This window comes from Lepidochelys kempii, chromosome 10 (genome assembly GCF_965140265.1).
Source record: "Lepidochelys kempii isolate rLepKem1 chromosome 10, rLepKem1.hap2, whole genome shotgun sequence".
Lineage (NCBI taxonomy): Eukaryota > Metazoa > Chordata > Testudines > Cheloniidae > Lepidochelys > Lepidochelys kempii.
The window spans coordinates 65,108,626-65,122,557 of NC_133265.1; the positions used below are offsets into that span (position 1 = coordinate 65,108,626).

Genomic DNA, 13,932 nt, shown 5'->3' on the forward strand with positions numbered 1-13,932 from the left:
AGAAACAAAAGCAAAGGCAACCCAAAAGTAAAAAATATAGGTTAGAGGCAGAATGAGCTAAAGAGAGTGTTTCAGAGAAACACAAGCAGGTCTTTAATGGAAGTTATTAAAGCACCACGAGAAATATTACTAAGTCTTTAGTTTGAATTAAGAGGATAGTCAATGCTATCTAGGAATAGCTGTGAAATGAAGTTACGCTGCTTTACTGAAAACAAAGCTAAGATCTTTTTTCTCAGTCAGAAGTGAACCAGCTTTCACTGTACATATGTTCAAAGAGATGGCACATGCTTGGAGTTTGATTCAGAGTATAAAAGACTGAATCATTTTATAAAAACATATGTAACTGTTTATGGTTATAACTTACATATACACTGGCACTTACAGGGATGAAATGCCTGACCATTTCAAACAGATTCTGAAAAACATCTCTAATGCACACTAACCTTTTATACTGATTGTAAAAGGGACCACAATTAAAAGTAGTTTTATTTATATATAAATAAAAATGTAACATTGCACTGCAAACTAATCAAAGTACAAAAATAGATTGTTTAAACAAAAAATACACACACTTATATAAAACACTGTACATAACTGTGAAGCCAGATAACCACGGTAAACAAAAGCCTACATCGATATTTCAAGTAATTTTATATGATTGTTTTTTCATGTAACAGTCTCAAGTCACATAACATTGAGAGATCACAAAATGGATAAAACCCACAAGTTTCTAGAATAATAGGTTTTCCGCATGCCCCAAGTTTGCATTGAAATATATTAGTTTCTTCTAAACTAATGTTTGAAGAATTATTGATGTTAATCCAAGTTAGGAAGTGGGCTATCAAAGCCACTATCTTGCTGAAAAGATTTAGCATCCAGTCTCAGTTTCCTTGAATGTTGGTTATAGCCTTTTCCTATATTCGAATATGGGGTTGCATTGTGTTGTTGTGAGACATCCAAATTTGATTTCTCAGCGTTCCTGTATGAATTGTGTCCTGGGTTTACGTTCAGTTGCTCATTACTGTAAAGTATGGCTTCACTTTTTGCACCAAGAATCTTGGCTTTGCTGGTAAGTTGCCTACAAAATGTACCAACATTTTCATCTGCATTAGGAAACAAGTTGGTCACAGGAAACTGTTCACAGGCCGTATGTTGTGCTTCTGCATTAGAACTTGCTTTTTGCACAGGATACAAGAAGGGCATATCACCACTATCCAAATGTAGACTCCCACTAACTGAACTCCAGTCAGCAGAGCTTCCGTCATCCCTTACTGGAGTTTCTTGAATATCAAACCCCTGAGCTCTCTCAGATGTTGCCTCCCCATATGTATTTGGCTGGTTACATTTAAATTTGTTTAAGACTGGTCTTTGAATCTGGTTTTCAAACATTATATGAGCTGGCCCAGAGTCGGAAAAGCTATTTATAGAGCTGGGTGTACGCGTGTTTCCAAACTTCACCTGAGGAACACACGAGGATGCCTTTTGAAGTGCTGTAGTGCTAGCAGTATTTGTCGGACCTTTGTCTGTATTTGAGACACAGCCATTTCTAAGCCTTCCTCCATCTTCAGCCGGACAAAATTCTAACACAGTGTCTCTTGAATTATCAGCTGGCTGTTTAGAAGTGCTCCCGCTACTTTGGATATTTGAAGTTACTCTTTCATAAAGCCCAAACTGGGTTTCAGCCTCTACTGCATCAAGCTGCTGTCTTAAGTTACAAGGTACACGTTTCTGAACAACTTGATCACTGGCTTTTTTGGCAATACTTTCGCCACATGATTTGCTTTCCATATGGGCTAGCCTAGTTTGATGAATGTGATTTCTTTTTGATTGCTCAACTCCAGTTGGCAGTTCAGAATTTAGTGGCAGGGCTAAGAGAAGGGGAGAGAAAGAAAAAAAAAAAAGATTAATTTAAGGAAGCATTAATGTTGGGAAAAAGTCAGTTTATATAACGAGAGTTGTCAATACTAGTGATGTTAAATCAAGTGGTTTACATTTTTAAGTTACCGCCTATGCAAATGATGGCAAAGCAAAGAAAAAAAAAATTACTCCCACTGCCCACCTGCGTTTTCACTGCTAAATGGATTAAACCTATACGAGGGGGAAGGAAGGGAACCAACTTGTCACTCCAACTTACTTGAGTGGGCATTTTTGTTCTGCGGTGTGCTCTGAACAGGCGTTTCAAGCACTTTTGCCATTGTAGCAAGCTTGCTAGCAGCATTCATTATTTTCTTTTCAGCCCTGTTGAGAACCCCAGAATATTTAAAATCAGTAAGTTTTTGAAGCTAACTAGCTTTTCCTAGGCTGTTTTGCCAGTCTCACTGACAGCTCTTGTAGTACTAAATCTTATACCCTTTCCCCTTTAACTAATTGGCCATTTATTAAAAACATGTATAAAAAGGGAGGGGAAAAAATGAGTACATGCCCATTTTGAATTTATGTTCTATAAAGGACTGAAATGTTGACTCCTGAACCCCCATTACTGCAAAATGTTATAACTTTGGCGCTTTTTCTTCTTCTAACAATAGAAATCCAGCACTAGTCTATCATAGGAGACTCTATGAATTGGTAGGATTATGCCATCAAAGTTTAAAGGAAATGAAACCTGATGAAGATGGGAGGTGTTTTTTAATTCAGACTGCCAGTCACTTGTATTTCTTAATACCTATTTACCTCACTTGCCACACAAACACTCCAGAGAAAAAATGTGTTAGAATTTCAAATTACCCTGTCCCTTCAATTAAACCAGAGAAAAGTAACAGTATCTGTGACCCCCTCAGACAAGTTTTCCAGAAAAGCCGGGGGGGGGGGGGGGGGAATTAAACAAAATTTCTATTTTTGGTTTTTGTTTAAAACATTCCACAACCTTTTAATACTTCAAGCAAGCAAGAAAAGGTACAAGCTCATTCCCCATCCTTTTACAGGTCACATTTAAAGCCTGATTTAATTTTTGTAAAGCTGCACAATTGCTGTGAAGTCACAACATGAGGTTTTCCTGTTCACCTGTCTACTTGATGGAAACTTTCTGGAGAATCAAGGGTACTTGTTGAGAAGGTATTAAGAAAGGCTGCTCAGCTAGTCTCAGTCCCAAAGTTCACTGAAGAGGATGCCAGCTGGACTGAAGGACCCACATCAAAGTATGTATTTGATGGAGTTTAAAGCAGACTGAGCTGGGCTTGCGGACCAGCACAACCTCAGAACAAACAAACAATGGGCAACTAATTGGGGGCTTAATATACTTCTTTTTAATATTCCTGTATATGTATTTTCTTCAAGTATATGTGCTATACAATAATTTCGAATGTATTTGTTTGGGACTCACCCTTCGTGTTTCCCATCATCATCGAGAAGTTGCTGAAGACAAATCAAGTAGTATTTGCGCATTTTCCGGGCAGTCTCTTGACGTTCCCTTAAAACCTCTGCTTTAATCATTTCAGCTGCCCTCTCTTTGCTTTCATGGATGTAACGAAGCATATCACCTACATAAATGAAATTTCATTAGTATGGAGTCTCAAAAGGAAAAAAGGATTTGAGACAGCCTGGCCAAGGGGCAGGGAGATTGAGGGTAGAAGTGTTGCAATGGCAGCATGGCACTCAACAGTAACCACTACAGTAAAATAAGGAATGGCATTTGATCTAGTCCTCTTCAGCCAAAAAGAGCGTGGTTAAAACATAGGGCCTGGAATGTGGTGATATAAAACAAGGGACAATGAAATGTCCCCGAGGACAAATTCTTTGGTGGGGAAGGTTGTCATTTGCTGAAAGTTATAGCGCAGAAGAAACAATAGAGCCCAGTTATTCAACGACACAAAGTAGCCCTTGCCATTTATAACAGCTTAAAACAATTTGTACGGGGCTAGACTCTGCCAGCCTTCCTCACGTTGACTAGTATTGTACTAGAAGAGTAGCCTCATTGCCATGTAATCATGTACTACAAAGTAAGTAAGGCTGGCAGAATCAGGCCCATACTTGTTGCAATGAGTTTTTAAAGGATTAAATGATAATAGAAAGAATGCAAGAAGTTGAATTAAGGAAACTAATATCTACCAGGAGAGCACACAATGTGAGGTATGAATGTGAGATCTTAAGAGACACTTGAGTGCAAGAAGAGAACACAGATGTCTTTCATATACACATACACACACGTGTTATTTAGGAAGGGAAAGGTGAAAAGGAGCAAATAACTCCAATGAAATATTTCACTAGGCAGCAAATTTCACTCCTCAGCAGACTGTCAGAAATCTGACACTGGTTTGGATTCTTGCATAAACTGGCTGATGAGGAGAGTGTGATTTGCATTTGTGTATGTGAACTTACGCTCATTAGCACTTACCCTTAATTTTGCCCACAGCTTTAATATACTGTGAGCGCATTTCTTCCAAGCCTTTTACACCATCACAGGAGGTACAAGATTTTGAAATAGCCCCCTCTGACAATGACCTGAAAGCACACAAAACATGCAGTACTTTAGAACTACAAGACAGGTAGGATGACTTCTATGGAAGCCAGTTTGTTCAGGCTTTCTAAAAATACCTGGGTGGTGCGTTGCATGTTTTCAGATCATTGAGTTTCATCTTCATCTCACAGTTTTCTTCCATTAGAGCCTCTAGAACTCTCTCGTTTTCTACAAAAACCAAGACAGATAATTGATCTGTATGTTTTTAATCCATTTAAACATCTTCATAGGTTATGTAAAATTACTGCCTCTGTGATAAGAGGTCAGGGTTTCAAAGGCAGCTACAACATGCCATGCCATGCCATCCCATCAAAATGACATCATCATTAGGAACTAACTAGACCACAGGTCATTTGAAGTTTGAATATCAAAGCAGTATGACGGACTCAGTGGTGGTTTAGAAGATTTTTGTAAGTAATTTTTACTCTTAGCAAGGAAAAAGTTGGGGAGGAAGAAAGGTTATTTATAGTGGAGTATAGGGAGACTTCTTTGGGATGGGAGAAAGAGAACATTTCACATATTTTACACTTCACACATGCATCATGGTATTTTTAACAACCACCAGCTGACATGCTAAAGGAAGATGGGATTCGCTATGTATGTCTAATCTGACTGTATACTCAAAGTCATTTAAACACTGTCAGAATTTGCACACTGAATGTATTGGTGGTCCACAGATCCTAATCTTGACCTCTGACTCAATCAGTGCACATTGGCTTGTGCAGTTAAATATTTCATTGGGCCAGGCCCATAAAGTCTGCAATGGCACAAGCTATATACACAGGAATCACTGGCTCTGTGAGTAAGGTATGCGGTGAATGGGCATGCCTCTTGCAGTAAGTGATGGAAGTGGTTGTCTTACTGGGGTAGACAGGACTGAGTATAAATATTCATAGTGACAAACATCTAGCATGCTTTTCTATAAAAAGGTGTTAAGGTGACAACTCTGACACCAGGTGGGAAGGAAGGGTCAAGTGAAGCATGTTGAAAAACAGTTTACTTATCTTACAGCAACTGGAGTTTAGAGATGCTGTTGTCCATAGGGATTCCACTGTAAGTGCGGCCGTGAGCCCTGATCTTTTAGCTAGCAGCGTCCATGGGGGATGTGCATGCACCTTGTACAACCTCAAACTCCTTACAAGAAGGGTATAAAGGAGGGTATAGAAGTTCTGCCTAAATCATAACTGTACGACAATGATGTCAAGCTGAGCATCTGATCTAGAAGCTGCCACAATGGACTAATATCTTTGAGTTTCATCTTCATTTCAGTTTTATTCCATTAGAGCATCTCTCATTGGTCCATCTTTGGCACCCTGAGTTCTAGTACCAGCAGAGACTTAGGTACCAGAGATAAAGAGACACATCAAGCAAAGGGGACTCCAGTTCCAGAGTGATGGTAGGATGTGCAGGAGACGTGAAAGTAGCCTTGGAGGACATAGCAAGCAGTAGCAATATTGATGGTATCATGACTGATGGTACCAGTGGAGGAGTCTCAGCAGAAGTCTTATCAGGATGAGGTACCAAATGAACCTGAAGTATATGGCACCGATGCCAATGGTGCTCAGGAAACAATATCTGTCACCAAAGATAAAGGACAAAGTGCACAGCAGAAAAACATGATCCTACAGTCTTTGAAGTTTCATGTGCCAATGCAATTTTCAAAGGTGCTGGTTTAGGTAAGCCAGAGGGGTGATGACTTTTAGAGAAGGCAACTGATCCAAGCTCCATCCAGAGATTTTTGCTCCTTCCTACCTTGAGCATCAGGAGCGGTTTGTGTGCACTTAGAAAGAGAGTTCTGAATAGCACAGTTGCTAGGGGCAAGAGACTCCCCTAAACAAAGCAGATATTTTGTATGTGCATCTTGGGCAGGCATAACTGTTTCTAAAGCAGGGAAGATTCTAAAGCCGGTGCTCTGCCATTTGGACCTACTCCTCGGTAGCAAGGTTAGCTTCTAAAAAGAAAGGGAAAAAGTTGTGTGGATTTCCCCACCCCTTTATTATTATTTAAGTCACTGGCTCTTTAAAGCTTATTAAAACTACACTAAGACTAAAACTAAGCTATTAACTCTAAAACAACCTAAGGACTACAGCAAAGGAGGAGAATAGTGGGGTCTGACTCGCTACTGCAGGCTGTGAGAAGGAATTGTGTGGCAGTTGTGATGGCTCAGCTCTTTCTACCCTGCAGAGCACACATGCAGCTGCAGTGGACACTGCTGCTAAAAGGTTATAGGCTCGTGCACACAGGGCATACACGCTTATAGTGGGATCCATGTGGACAATTGCCCGAAGAACATCCGTTGTCAGTTACTTTTCCTAGAACAGTTCCGTTCAGAGACCAAAGAATGCATCGAAACGCTGATCTCTGTGCTAGGATATAAAGGTTCAGAAGAAAGTGCTGTGATGAAGGATTACTATTAGAAAGGGAATTTATTAGGGCTGAGAGTTATTTAGATATGCACCAATACAGCAGCTGCACTCTACAGCTCAAAAGATGAAGGACAGATTCATACAACCAGCATGAAATGAAACCATTCAGAATTCTATGTAGGTGAGGAGAGATACTCACCTTGGATTTGCTCTACTTTAGCTTTGTGTTCCCTTACTGCAAGCTGGAGGTGCCTGCAGGCTTTCTCCAGCTTTCTTTTTAGATCCTGGCATTCTCTCTCCTTTGTTTCAAGCTGTTGGCAACAGTGGTCACAGCAAAAATCTTCGTGAGACCAAAGGTTCCTTTTCTTACATTTCTGATCTGCAATAATAATTACTACAGGTTACACATCAGCCATAGAATCAAGAGAACCAAAATAAAGCATATTATTTCTAGGGTTTTAATTAGATATTCCTTTACACCCTAGGAAAGTGTACACTATTTATCCAACTAAAACTCTCATAAGAGGCTACAGACACAATCCACATGTAGTATTTGTCACAGGGTCTATAAACTTTACGTCTTTTTGCACACTGCAGCCACAACGTACCCATCCCAGCAGTGCCATGAGTGTAAAGGGAGGTCCCACTGATGCAGACAGTGGTGTGGATTTGGGGACTGTATTTTTTTTTTAAACTAAATTCTAGCAGAGCTCTTGGAGCATCTCAGGGAGGCACTCCCAGCTGGAAAGGATCAGATGCAGCTGAGACTAGTTAGGTTAAGAAACTTAAAAACAGGCTGGGCTACTTCCCGGAGAGGAAAAAGGGCTGCTTTCTACAGCCAGGAGAGGGAGCTCCAGAAGCAGAAGAGCTGCACTGGTTATACTATGTGTATTTAATAGATGGTTTGTTATTTTGGTGGTGAAGGAATTTAAGCCGCACTATGGGCATAGGGCCAGAGACTCTCATGCGTTTTGTTGCTTTATGTTTCTTTGGTAGCATAAGAACTCTAAAAGCAAACATGAAACCCCAGAGAGGGCTTTGTGCATAACCTGAGGGCCTCCTGTAATGTTTCTCTCCAGCTGCACAGGCCCTGACCCTGCCACACTGTATACAAGACCTCTGGGAGCAAGCTACAGCATTTCTGTTTAATTTAAAATACTATAAAGTCAGATTATTCTAGAGCACTAATTCCACGATTTTAAAAAAAAATCTGAACTTTAATCTCACAAATCAGGATTCACCCAGCATGACAAAATATATTTAACACAAACGTGGAATTCCTTGACTCATACCGCTATAGTTTGACCTCCAAAGCATTTGTTTTTGCACTATCCATACCTGAAGTCAGAGATTTTGGTTTAGGAAGTATCATGTACAAACACAGTCCTATTCAACCTACCCTACAGGGACTTAGATGCAAAACATGGAAGTTCTTTTGTCTGCCCCCTTTGACTTATTATTCAGATTCAGAGCCAAAAGATGGCACTTATTTGCTCACATGCTGAAGACTGGCTTTAAAACCAGAAGACATACAACATTTTATTAAAAATAAACACTTAAATTATGTCACTGGATCAGTAAACTAGCGACTAGGTGCCATACGGTCACTGCAGCTTTTCTGTTTCTAATGAAATAGAAGTTTATGCAGTACTGAGACACTTTTAGTTTAAAATGGAAAAAAAAATCAAGGTACATATTAAGTGTGCTACATCGTCCATATATTCACTAATTATAGCAGAGTGTTTTCCCTTTGATTTCATAAGTCATCAAGGGCTAGATTCACAAAAGGACTTAGGCATCCAAAATGGCAGTAGTCGTCTAAGTCCCAGAATCAGGCTCCCCTGGAATTCACAAACCTCACACACAGGTTGCCGCCAAACCCCATAGGTGCCTAAACTCATTCAGCCTTTAAATTTTTGCAGTAAAACTTCCCTAGGTGGCTATATTTCTGTCTCTGAGCATACGCACTGCAGCTCCACACCAGGCATCCAGACGCGAGCCCCAGGGCGAGCCACAAACCAGGGGAAGATAGTTTTTCATTCGCCTAACTCGCCTGAGCCAGTAGGAATGTTCAGACTTTGCCTACTGGATTAGGCACCCATTAGTGAGTTTAAACAAAGCAGCTGGGGAGGAGAAGGAGAACATCCCTTGTTACCCTAGCCACAGGGCTAAAAGTTCTCACCTGGGACTGGAGAGTGCCCTGGTTCCACCTGAGAAGGAGAAGGTATTTGAACAGGGATCTGCCACCTCTCCGGTGACTACCCTAACCATTAGGTTATGGGATATTCTAATCTGCGGCTCCCTCAGTCTCTCCTATTGAAGCTGTTCCATTGTAGATAAAGAATTTTTGAAAAGTCAGTGGAGCAGAGGGACTAGATCCTGGGTCTCCTGGGTGACTGCTTGCATCACCAGGCCATAGAGTCAGTCTCTCATGCTTGCTGTCTCTCTCTGGCCCAATAGCTAATTATTTATCCAAACTGGGACTGCTTCAACAACAGAAACTGAGGGAGTCTGTAGCCTATGTTAAATAGAAATTAGGTTTTGGCCTAAACTGGTCTAAGCATAGAGGAGACTGGGAAATTGATGTTGCTAATGTGAGAAAGTTAGAAATAAGTTGGAGACAATAAGATGGGGAAATTACCATAAGCAAAGACGTGACCTAAGATTATGCTGTGGCTATATTTTGGTTAGCTGGTTTTAGCAAGGTTTTTAATAAAATGTTTCAAAAAATTGTGAATGTTTTATTAAAACGCTATCTATATTGTTAGTGTGTGAAGGACATTTCTGTAGATGTTAATTTAAATGTGTAATGTAAAGAATCAATAAGGAGGCGTGGAAACATGACTATAGTAATGATTAGACTAAATGTTAATTAGTATTATAACAGATTATAAAAGGAGTAGTTTTGTTAAAAATGAGGAGAGCTCCAATTAAACATTAAAAAAGAGTACCATTAGGTTCCAGGACTAACTAATCATTTTTCTTTTAAATAAAATTTGATTTGACCAAAGTGTCACCTAGAGGTCCTCTACTAAATTAATTTTCTGTAACCGACCTAGAGGCTCGAACCTGAAAACAAAGCTGGGTTTTATTGTACCCTTATGTTTTTAAACAACTTTATATTAATTGGAAACATTTCAACATAAAGGTTACAAAAGGTTACAAACCCCAATCAGAATATCCCATAACCCGGTGGTTAGGGCACCCACCTGATTGGTGGAGGGAAGACTTGAACCAAGGCCTCCCAAATCCAAGGTGAGTATCCTAACCACTGGGCTAAACGTTATCAAGGAGCTACTCTACTTCTCTTTCCATCCCCCGCCCCCAGCTTCTTGCTAAAATGTCATAGGAGCTTAACACCAAGGGTTTATTTGCAGCAGAGATTCCCAAGCAGGGGGAGGTACCTCCCTGCAGCCTGGACTTAGCCAGCTATCCCCAGGAGAGGTGCTGGGCATAGCACACACCCTGTCAGTTTGGCATCTCCCATTGGCTAGTTTAGGCGAGGAGCTATCTATCATGCTGGCTTTTTGTGAATCCCATTCTGAGGTGCCTACCTCTCCCCATTCATTGTATAATGGGTCTAGGCACCTCATCCAGGTTTTGTAGATCCCAGTAATTTTCTAGGATCCTAAAATTTAGGCGTGGTGACACTCAGCATCATGACACCTATGCTCCTTTGTGAGTCTAGCTACAAGTGACAAGTGTTATTACAGAAGACTGATACTAGCGAAAAATACATTTTATATGCTGCACAATGCAATTTACAAGATTTAACTGAAAAGCGAAATCAAGAATACCATTATCCATTTCAGTGTCTTGCAAAGGTGGCTGCCTTCTTAATATTCTTTGTATTTCTACTTGGAGTCCAACATCATACATAGGTGGTCTTGCCTGGTCCCCAGTTTCTCCTTCACCGTTTTGCTTGCAAGAGTGCTCTGTTTCTTTTAAACTGAAGGCTAGTTCTTCATGTTTCTGTAATTGAAACCAGATATTAGGACTACTCAGTAAGTGGTATAAAACATAATGTTCACGGATACTTAGAAATAGCCACACCCAGAAACAGTCTGGGAAGCAAATACAAATGGCTCATCCCACAATGCCTCCATTAGCTTTGAATAATTTTATTCTAGAGCCCTATCAAGATGGGGAAACTTTTATTGTAGTTCTAAAACTGCACATTCAAGGTAGAAGGAGAAAGGCTACTCTACCACCAGTTTACCACAGTGTTCTCTTATTCATAGCTGCAACTTTATTAGTACTTGGTCATCCTGATGGTATTTTTGGTACGCTTCAATTAGTTTCTGAATAAGGCAGAAATAAGCAGAGCCTAAAACAAGCTGAAACTATTCAAGGATGTGTCCAATAGAAAGGAACTGGATCCTATTTATAAAGTTTCTGCTTGACTAGGGATAGTGGAAGGGCAGAAAAAGATAATTTCACTTTCTTGTTTGTAGTTGTGGCAAATGTAATAGAAGAAATTACTAAGGAATCCCAAGGAACTCATTGGATAGTTAAGTGGTTCAAATAATCAGTAGTTTATAAGTTTAATTGAATATTAATAATGTTGATTATTTGCCAAGGGCTTTCACCAAGGCTTTTGCCTCTCAAGGCTTGTCTACATGGCCCTGCAGTGCGGACTGTAGGGATGTGACGCATCCACTAAACTGTTGCACTGTAACTGCCCCCCACAGAACTCGCTAGCTTGAACTAAAAGATACCTAGCACATGTTAACATAGTCCTGTTCGAAATGAGATTCATTGTTTAGGCCAGATGTACCAGGCATAAGTAAATGTATAGAATCAGGAGCTTTATCAGTGAGAATATTTTATGGCTACGTCAAAAAAAAAAATTAAATTTACAGATTATTCATTTGATTGAGAATGGGGTGAGCTTTAAGCAGAAATTGGTTTCCCCACCACATACTAGTAGCAGTCTTATGACAAGTACTTCCTTACTCACATTCCTTTTCTTGAAGGGATAAGATAAATGGCAAGATGTTATGTGCTTTTGCCATGTTCTTAGATGATTCCCCAACTGATGAATGAGGTAGTCTACATAATGTTGGATGGTTATGGAAGTTCCATTGGTCTGTTCCCCGTAATCAAAAGTGACAGCTATGATGGGCAATGCAGGAGAGGCGTTTTCCAAATAAAGAATAGAAAAACAAATAAAAAGGAAGATTGATAGAGTATTGAGAGTTCTACTTCTGGTTTTGTGTGAGCCGTGTAAATTCTGCCTATTCCCTTTTAGAGGAGAGGGTAAGATGATCAGGGTGGAGACAGGCAAGACAAGAATTTTTTCCTATCCTGGTAAAGTCAAGCAAGACTATTTTAAATCGGTGACAGTACATTTTCAACAATTTTTCAAGCCTGTAGTAGGTTCTTTGTATGACTGATTTAAAATTGCCTTCTCTAATTTTTAAATATCTGAGCAAGAAGCAGAAATGGGAGATAAATGCACTGGGTTAAGGTCTCAACAAAGCTAACAGAAGTAGAAGTGTTACACAGGTGTCATTACTACAAACAAACTTGCAGGATTCGTCCCTTTGGCACACCCAATATAGATCAGAAAAATAGGAGAATTACTGGCTACTGACTAATCAGCCTGGTTTGTCCATTTGGCAATAGTCATATCTGATATGTAAGACTGTATTCCAGGATAAATTTCTTGATGAAACATTGCAATCAGCACAAACATGACAAACCAGGACTCTTAGCAACGATGAGATGTTCAAATTAACAGTGTAGATGTCAAATGGATGGAATTCAGTAACATCAAGATGATAAACTGGTTTTGTGGAAGAATTAGACATTGCATCCAATACCTCTCATAGTAGTTTTACACCAGTATAATTCCACTGAAGTCAGTGGAATTATTCCAGGTTTACAATGATGTGAGACCAGAATCAGGACAAGAAGCTGTTGTCTGTGTGAATGCAGTGTTATCTGGCCATTTAATCTTCTGGTTGACAGCCCAATCCAGCTGCAGTTATTTACTGTTTATTTTCTTTGTATTATGTTGCAATCGTCATACTTAAGGCTGCGAGTCTGTCACGGAGGTCTCGGAAGTCAAAGATTCTCCAGGACCTCCATGACCTGTGGGCCCCCCATGACCCAGCTCCGCTATCAGTCTCTGGCTGCTCCCTGCCCCAGAGCACCCAAGATTTAGTCAGGGGTATACAGTACAAGTCATGGACAGGTCACGGGCCATGAATTTTTGTTTACTGCCTGTGACCTGGCCATGACTTTTACTAAAAATACCTGTGACTAAAACATAGCCTTCCTCATACTATATGTTAGAACAAGAGAGCAAGAATAAGTATTGTGCTTTGTGGTTTGAAGTGTTTTGGGTGAAATCAACAACATGTGCTTCCAGTATACCTTTTGTATACAGTTAGGGTAGGTGGCAGTTTTCTGGGTTCATTCTTTTAAACTTCTAATCAAAAGATTACACCAAGCCTATATCAGCAGTTTATAGGATATAATGCATAAGAGTTTGACAGTCTGTAAAATATGCAAACTGCTGTTAAAGGGGATATTTGATACTGTAGAACACAGAATCCATTTATTTGACTTTGGAAGACAATTTTTGGAATTCCTCCAGGTAACCATTCTAAACCAACTTAATCTATGAATGAATTTCTTGAGTTAAGATCAGACGGCCAGTCTGACCTCCTGATAATGCAGGCTACAAAATTTCACCGAATTACCCTTATACTGAGTTGAATAACTTGTGTTTCACTAAGGTATATCTTCCAGAAGGGAGTCCAGTCTATCTTGATAGCAAGGCATCAAGAGGTGGAGATTCCACCACTTCCCTTGGGAGTTTGTTCCAATAGCTAATCACACTCTGTTAAAAATATGTGCTTATTTCTAATTTGAATTTGTCTGGCTTAAATATTTAAAATGTCACCAAAGCTATACCTGTAGTCATCTTTATTAACTTATTTAAGAGGGACTCTTCCATCTCTCTTCTAAAGATTTAGGAATAGATTCGTAAGAAACTCAATCATTTTACTTTTTTGATCCACAATATCATATATAATTTCTTGGGAGACAGGCAAAGTCCTATGACAGTTATCAGACAAGTCCCTTCTCATGGTTGGCAAAGTT

The 13,932-nt window shown here is 39.8% G+C and overlaps 1 protein-coding gene across 1 annotated transcript in view; it reads right to left on the reverse strand.

Annotated features, from left to right (window-relative positions):
- Window positions 1–468: 468 nt before the first annotated feature.
- CEP152 (centrosomal protein 152) overlaps window positions 469–13,932 on the reverse strand; it is a 51,498-nt gene continuing 38,034 nt past the window's right edge. The window contains exons 22-28 of the mRNA XM_073303951.1: window positions 10,617–10,791; window positions 7,019–7,198; window positions 4,531–4,621; window positions 4,331–4,437; window positions 3,320–3,476; window positions 2,135–2,238; window positions 469–1,868 (exon numbers count right to left, since the gene is read on the reverse strand). Coding sequence (XP_073160052.1) covers window positions 817–1,868; window positions 2,135–2,238; window positions 3,320–3,476; window positions 4,331–4,437; window positions 4,531–4,621; window positions 7,019–7,198; window positions 10,617–10,791 — 1,866 coding nt within the window. The 3' untranslated portion in view covers window positions 469–816. The remainder of the gene's footprint in view (window positions 1,869–2,134; window positions 2,239–3,319; window positions 3,477–4,330; window positions 4,438–4,530; window positions 4,622–7,018; window positions 7,199–10,616; window positions 10,792–13,932) is intronic.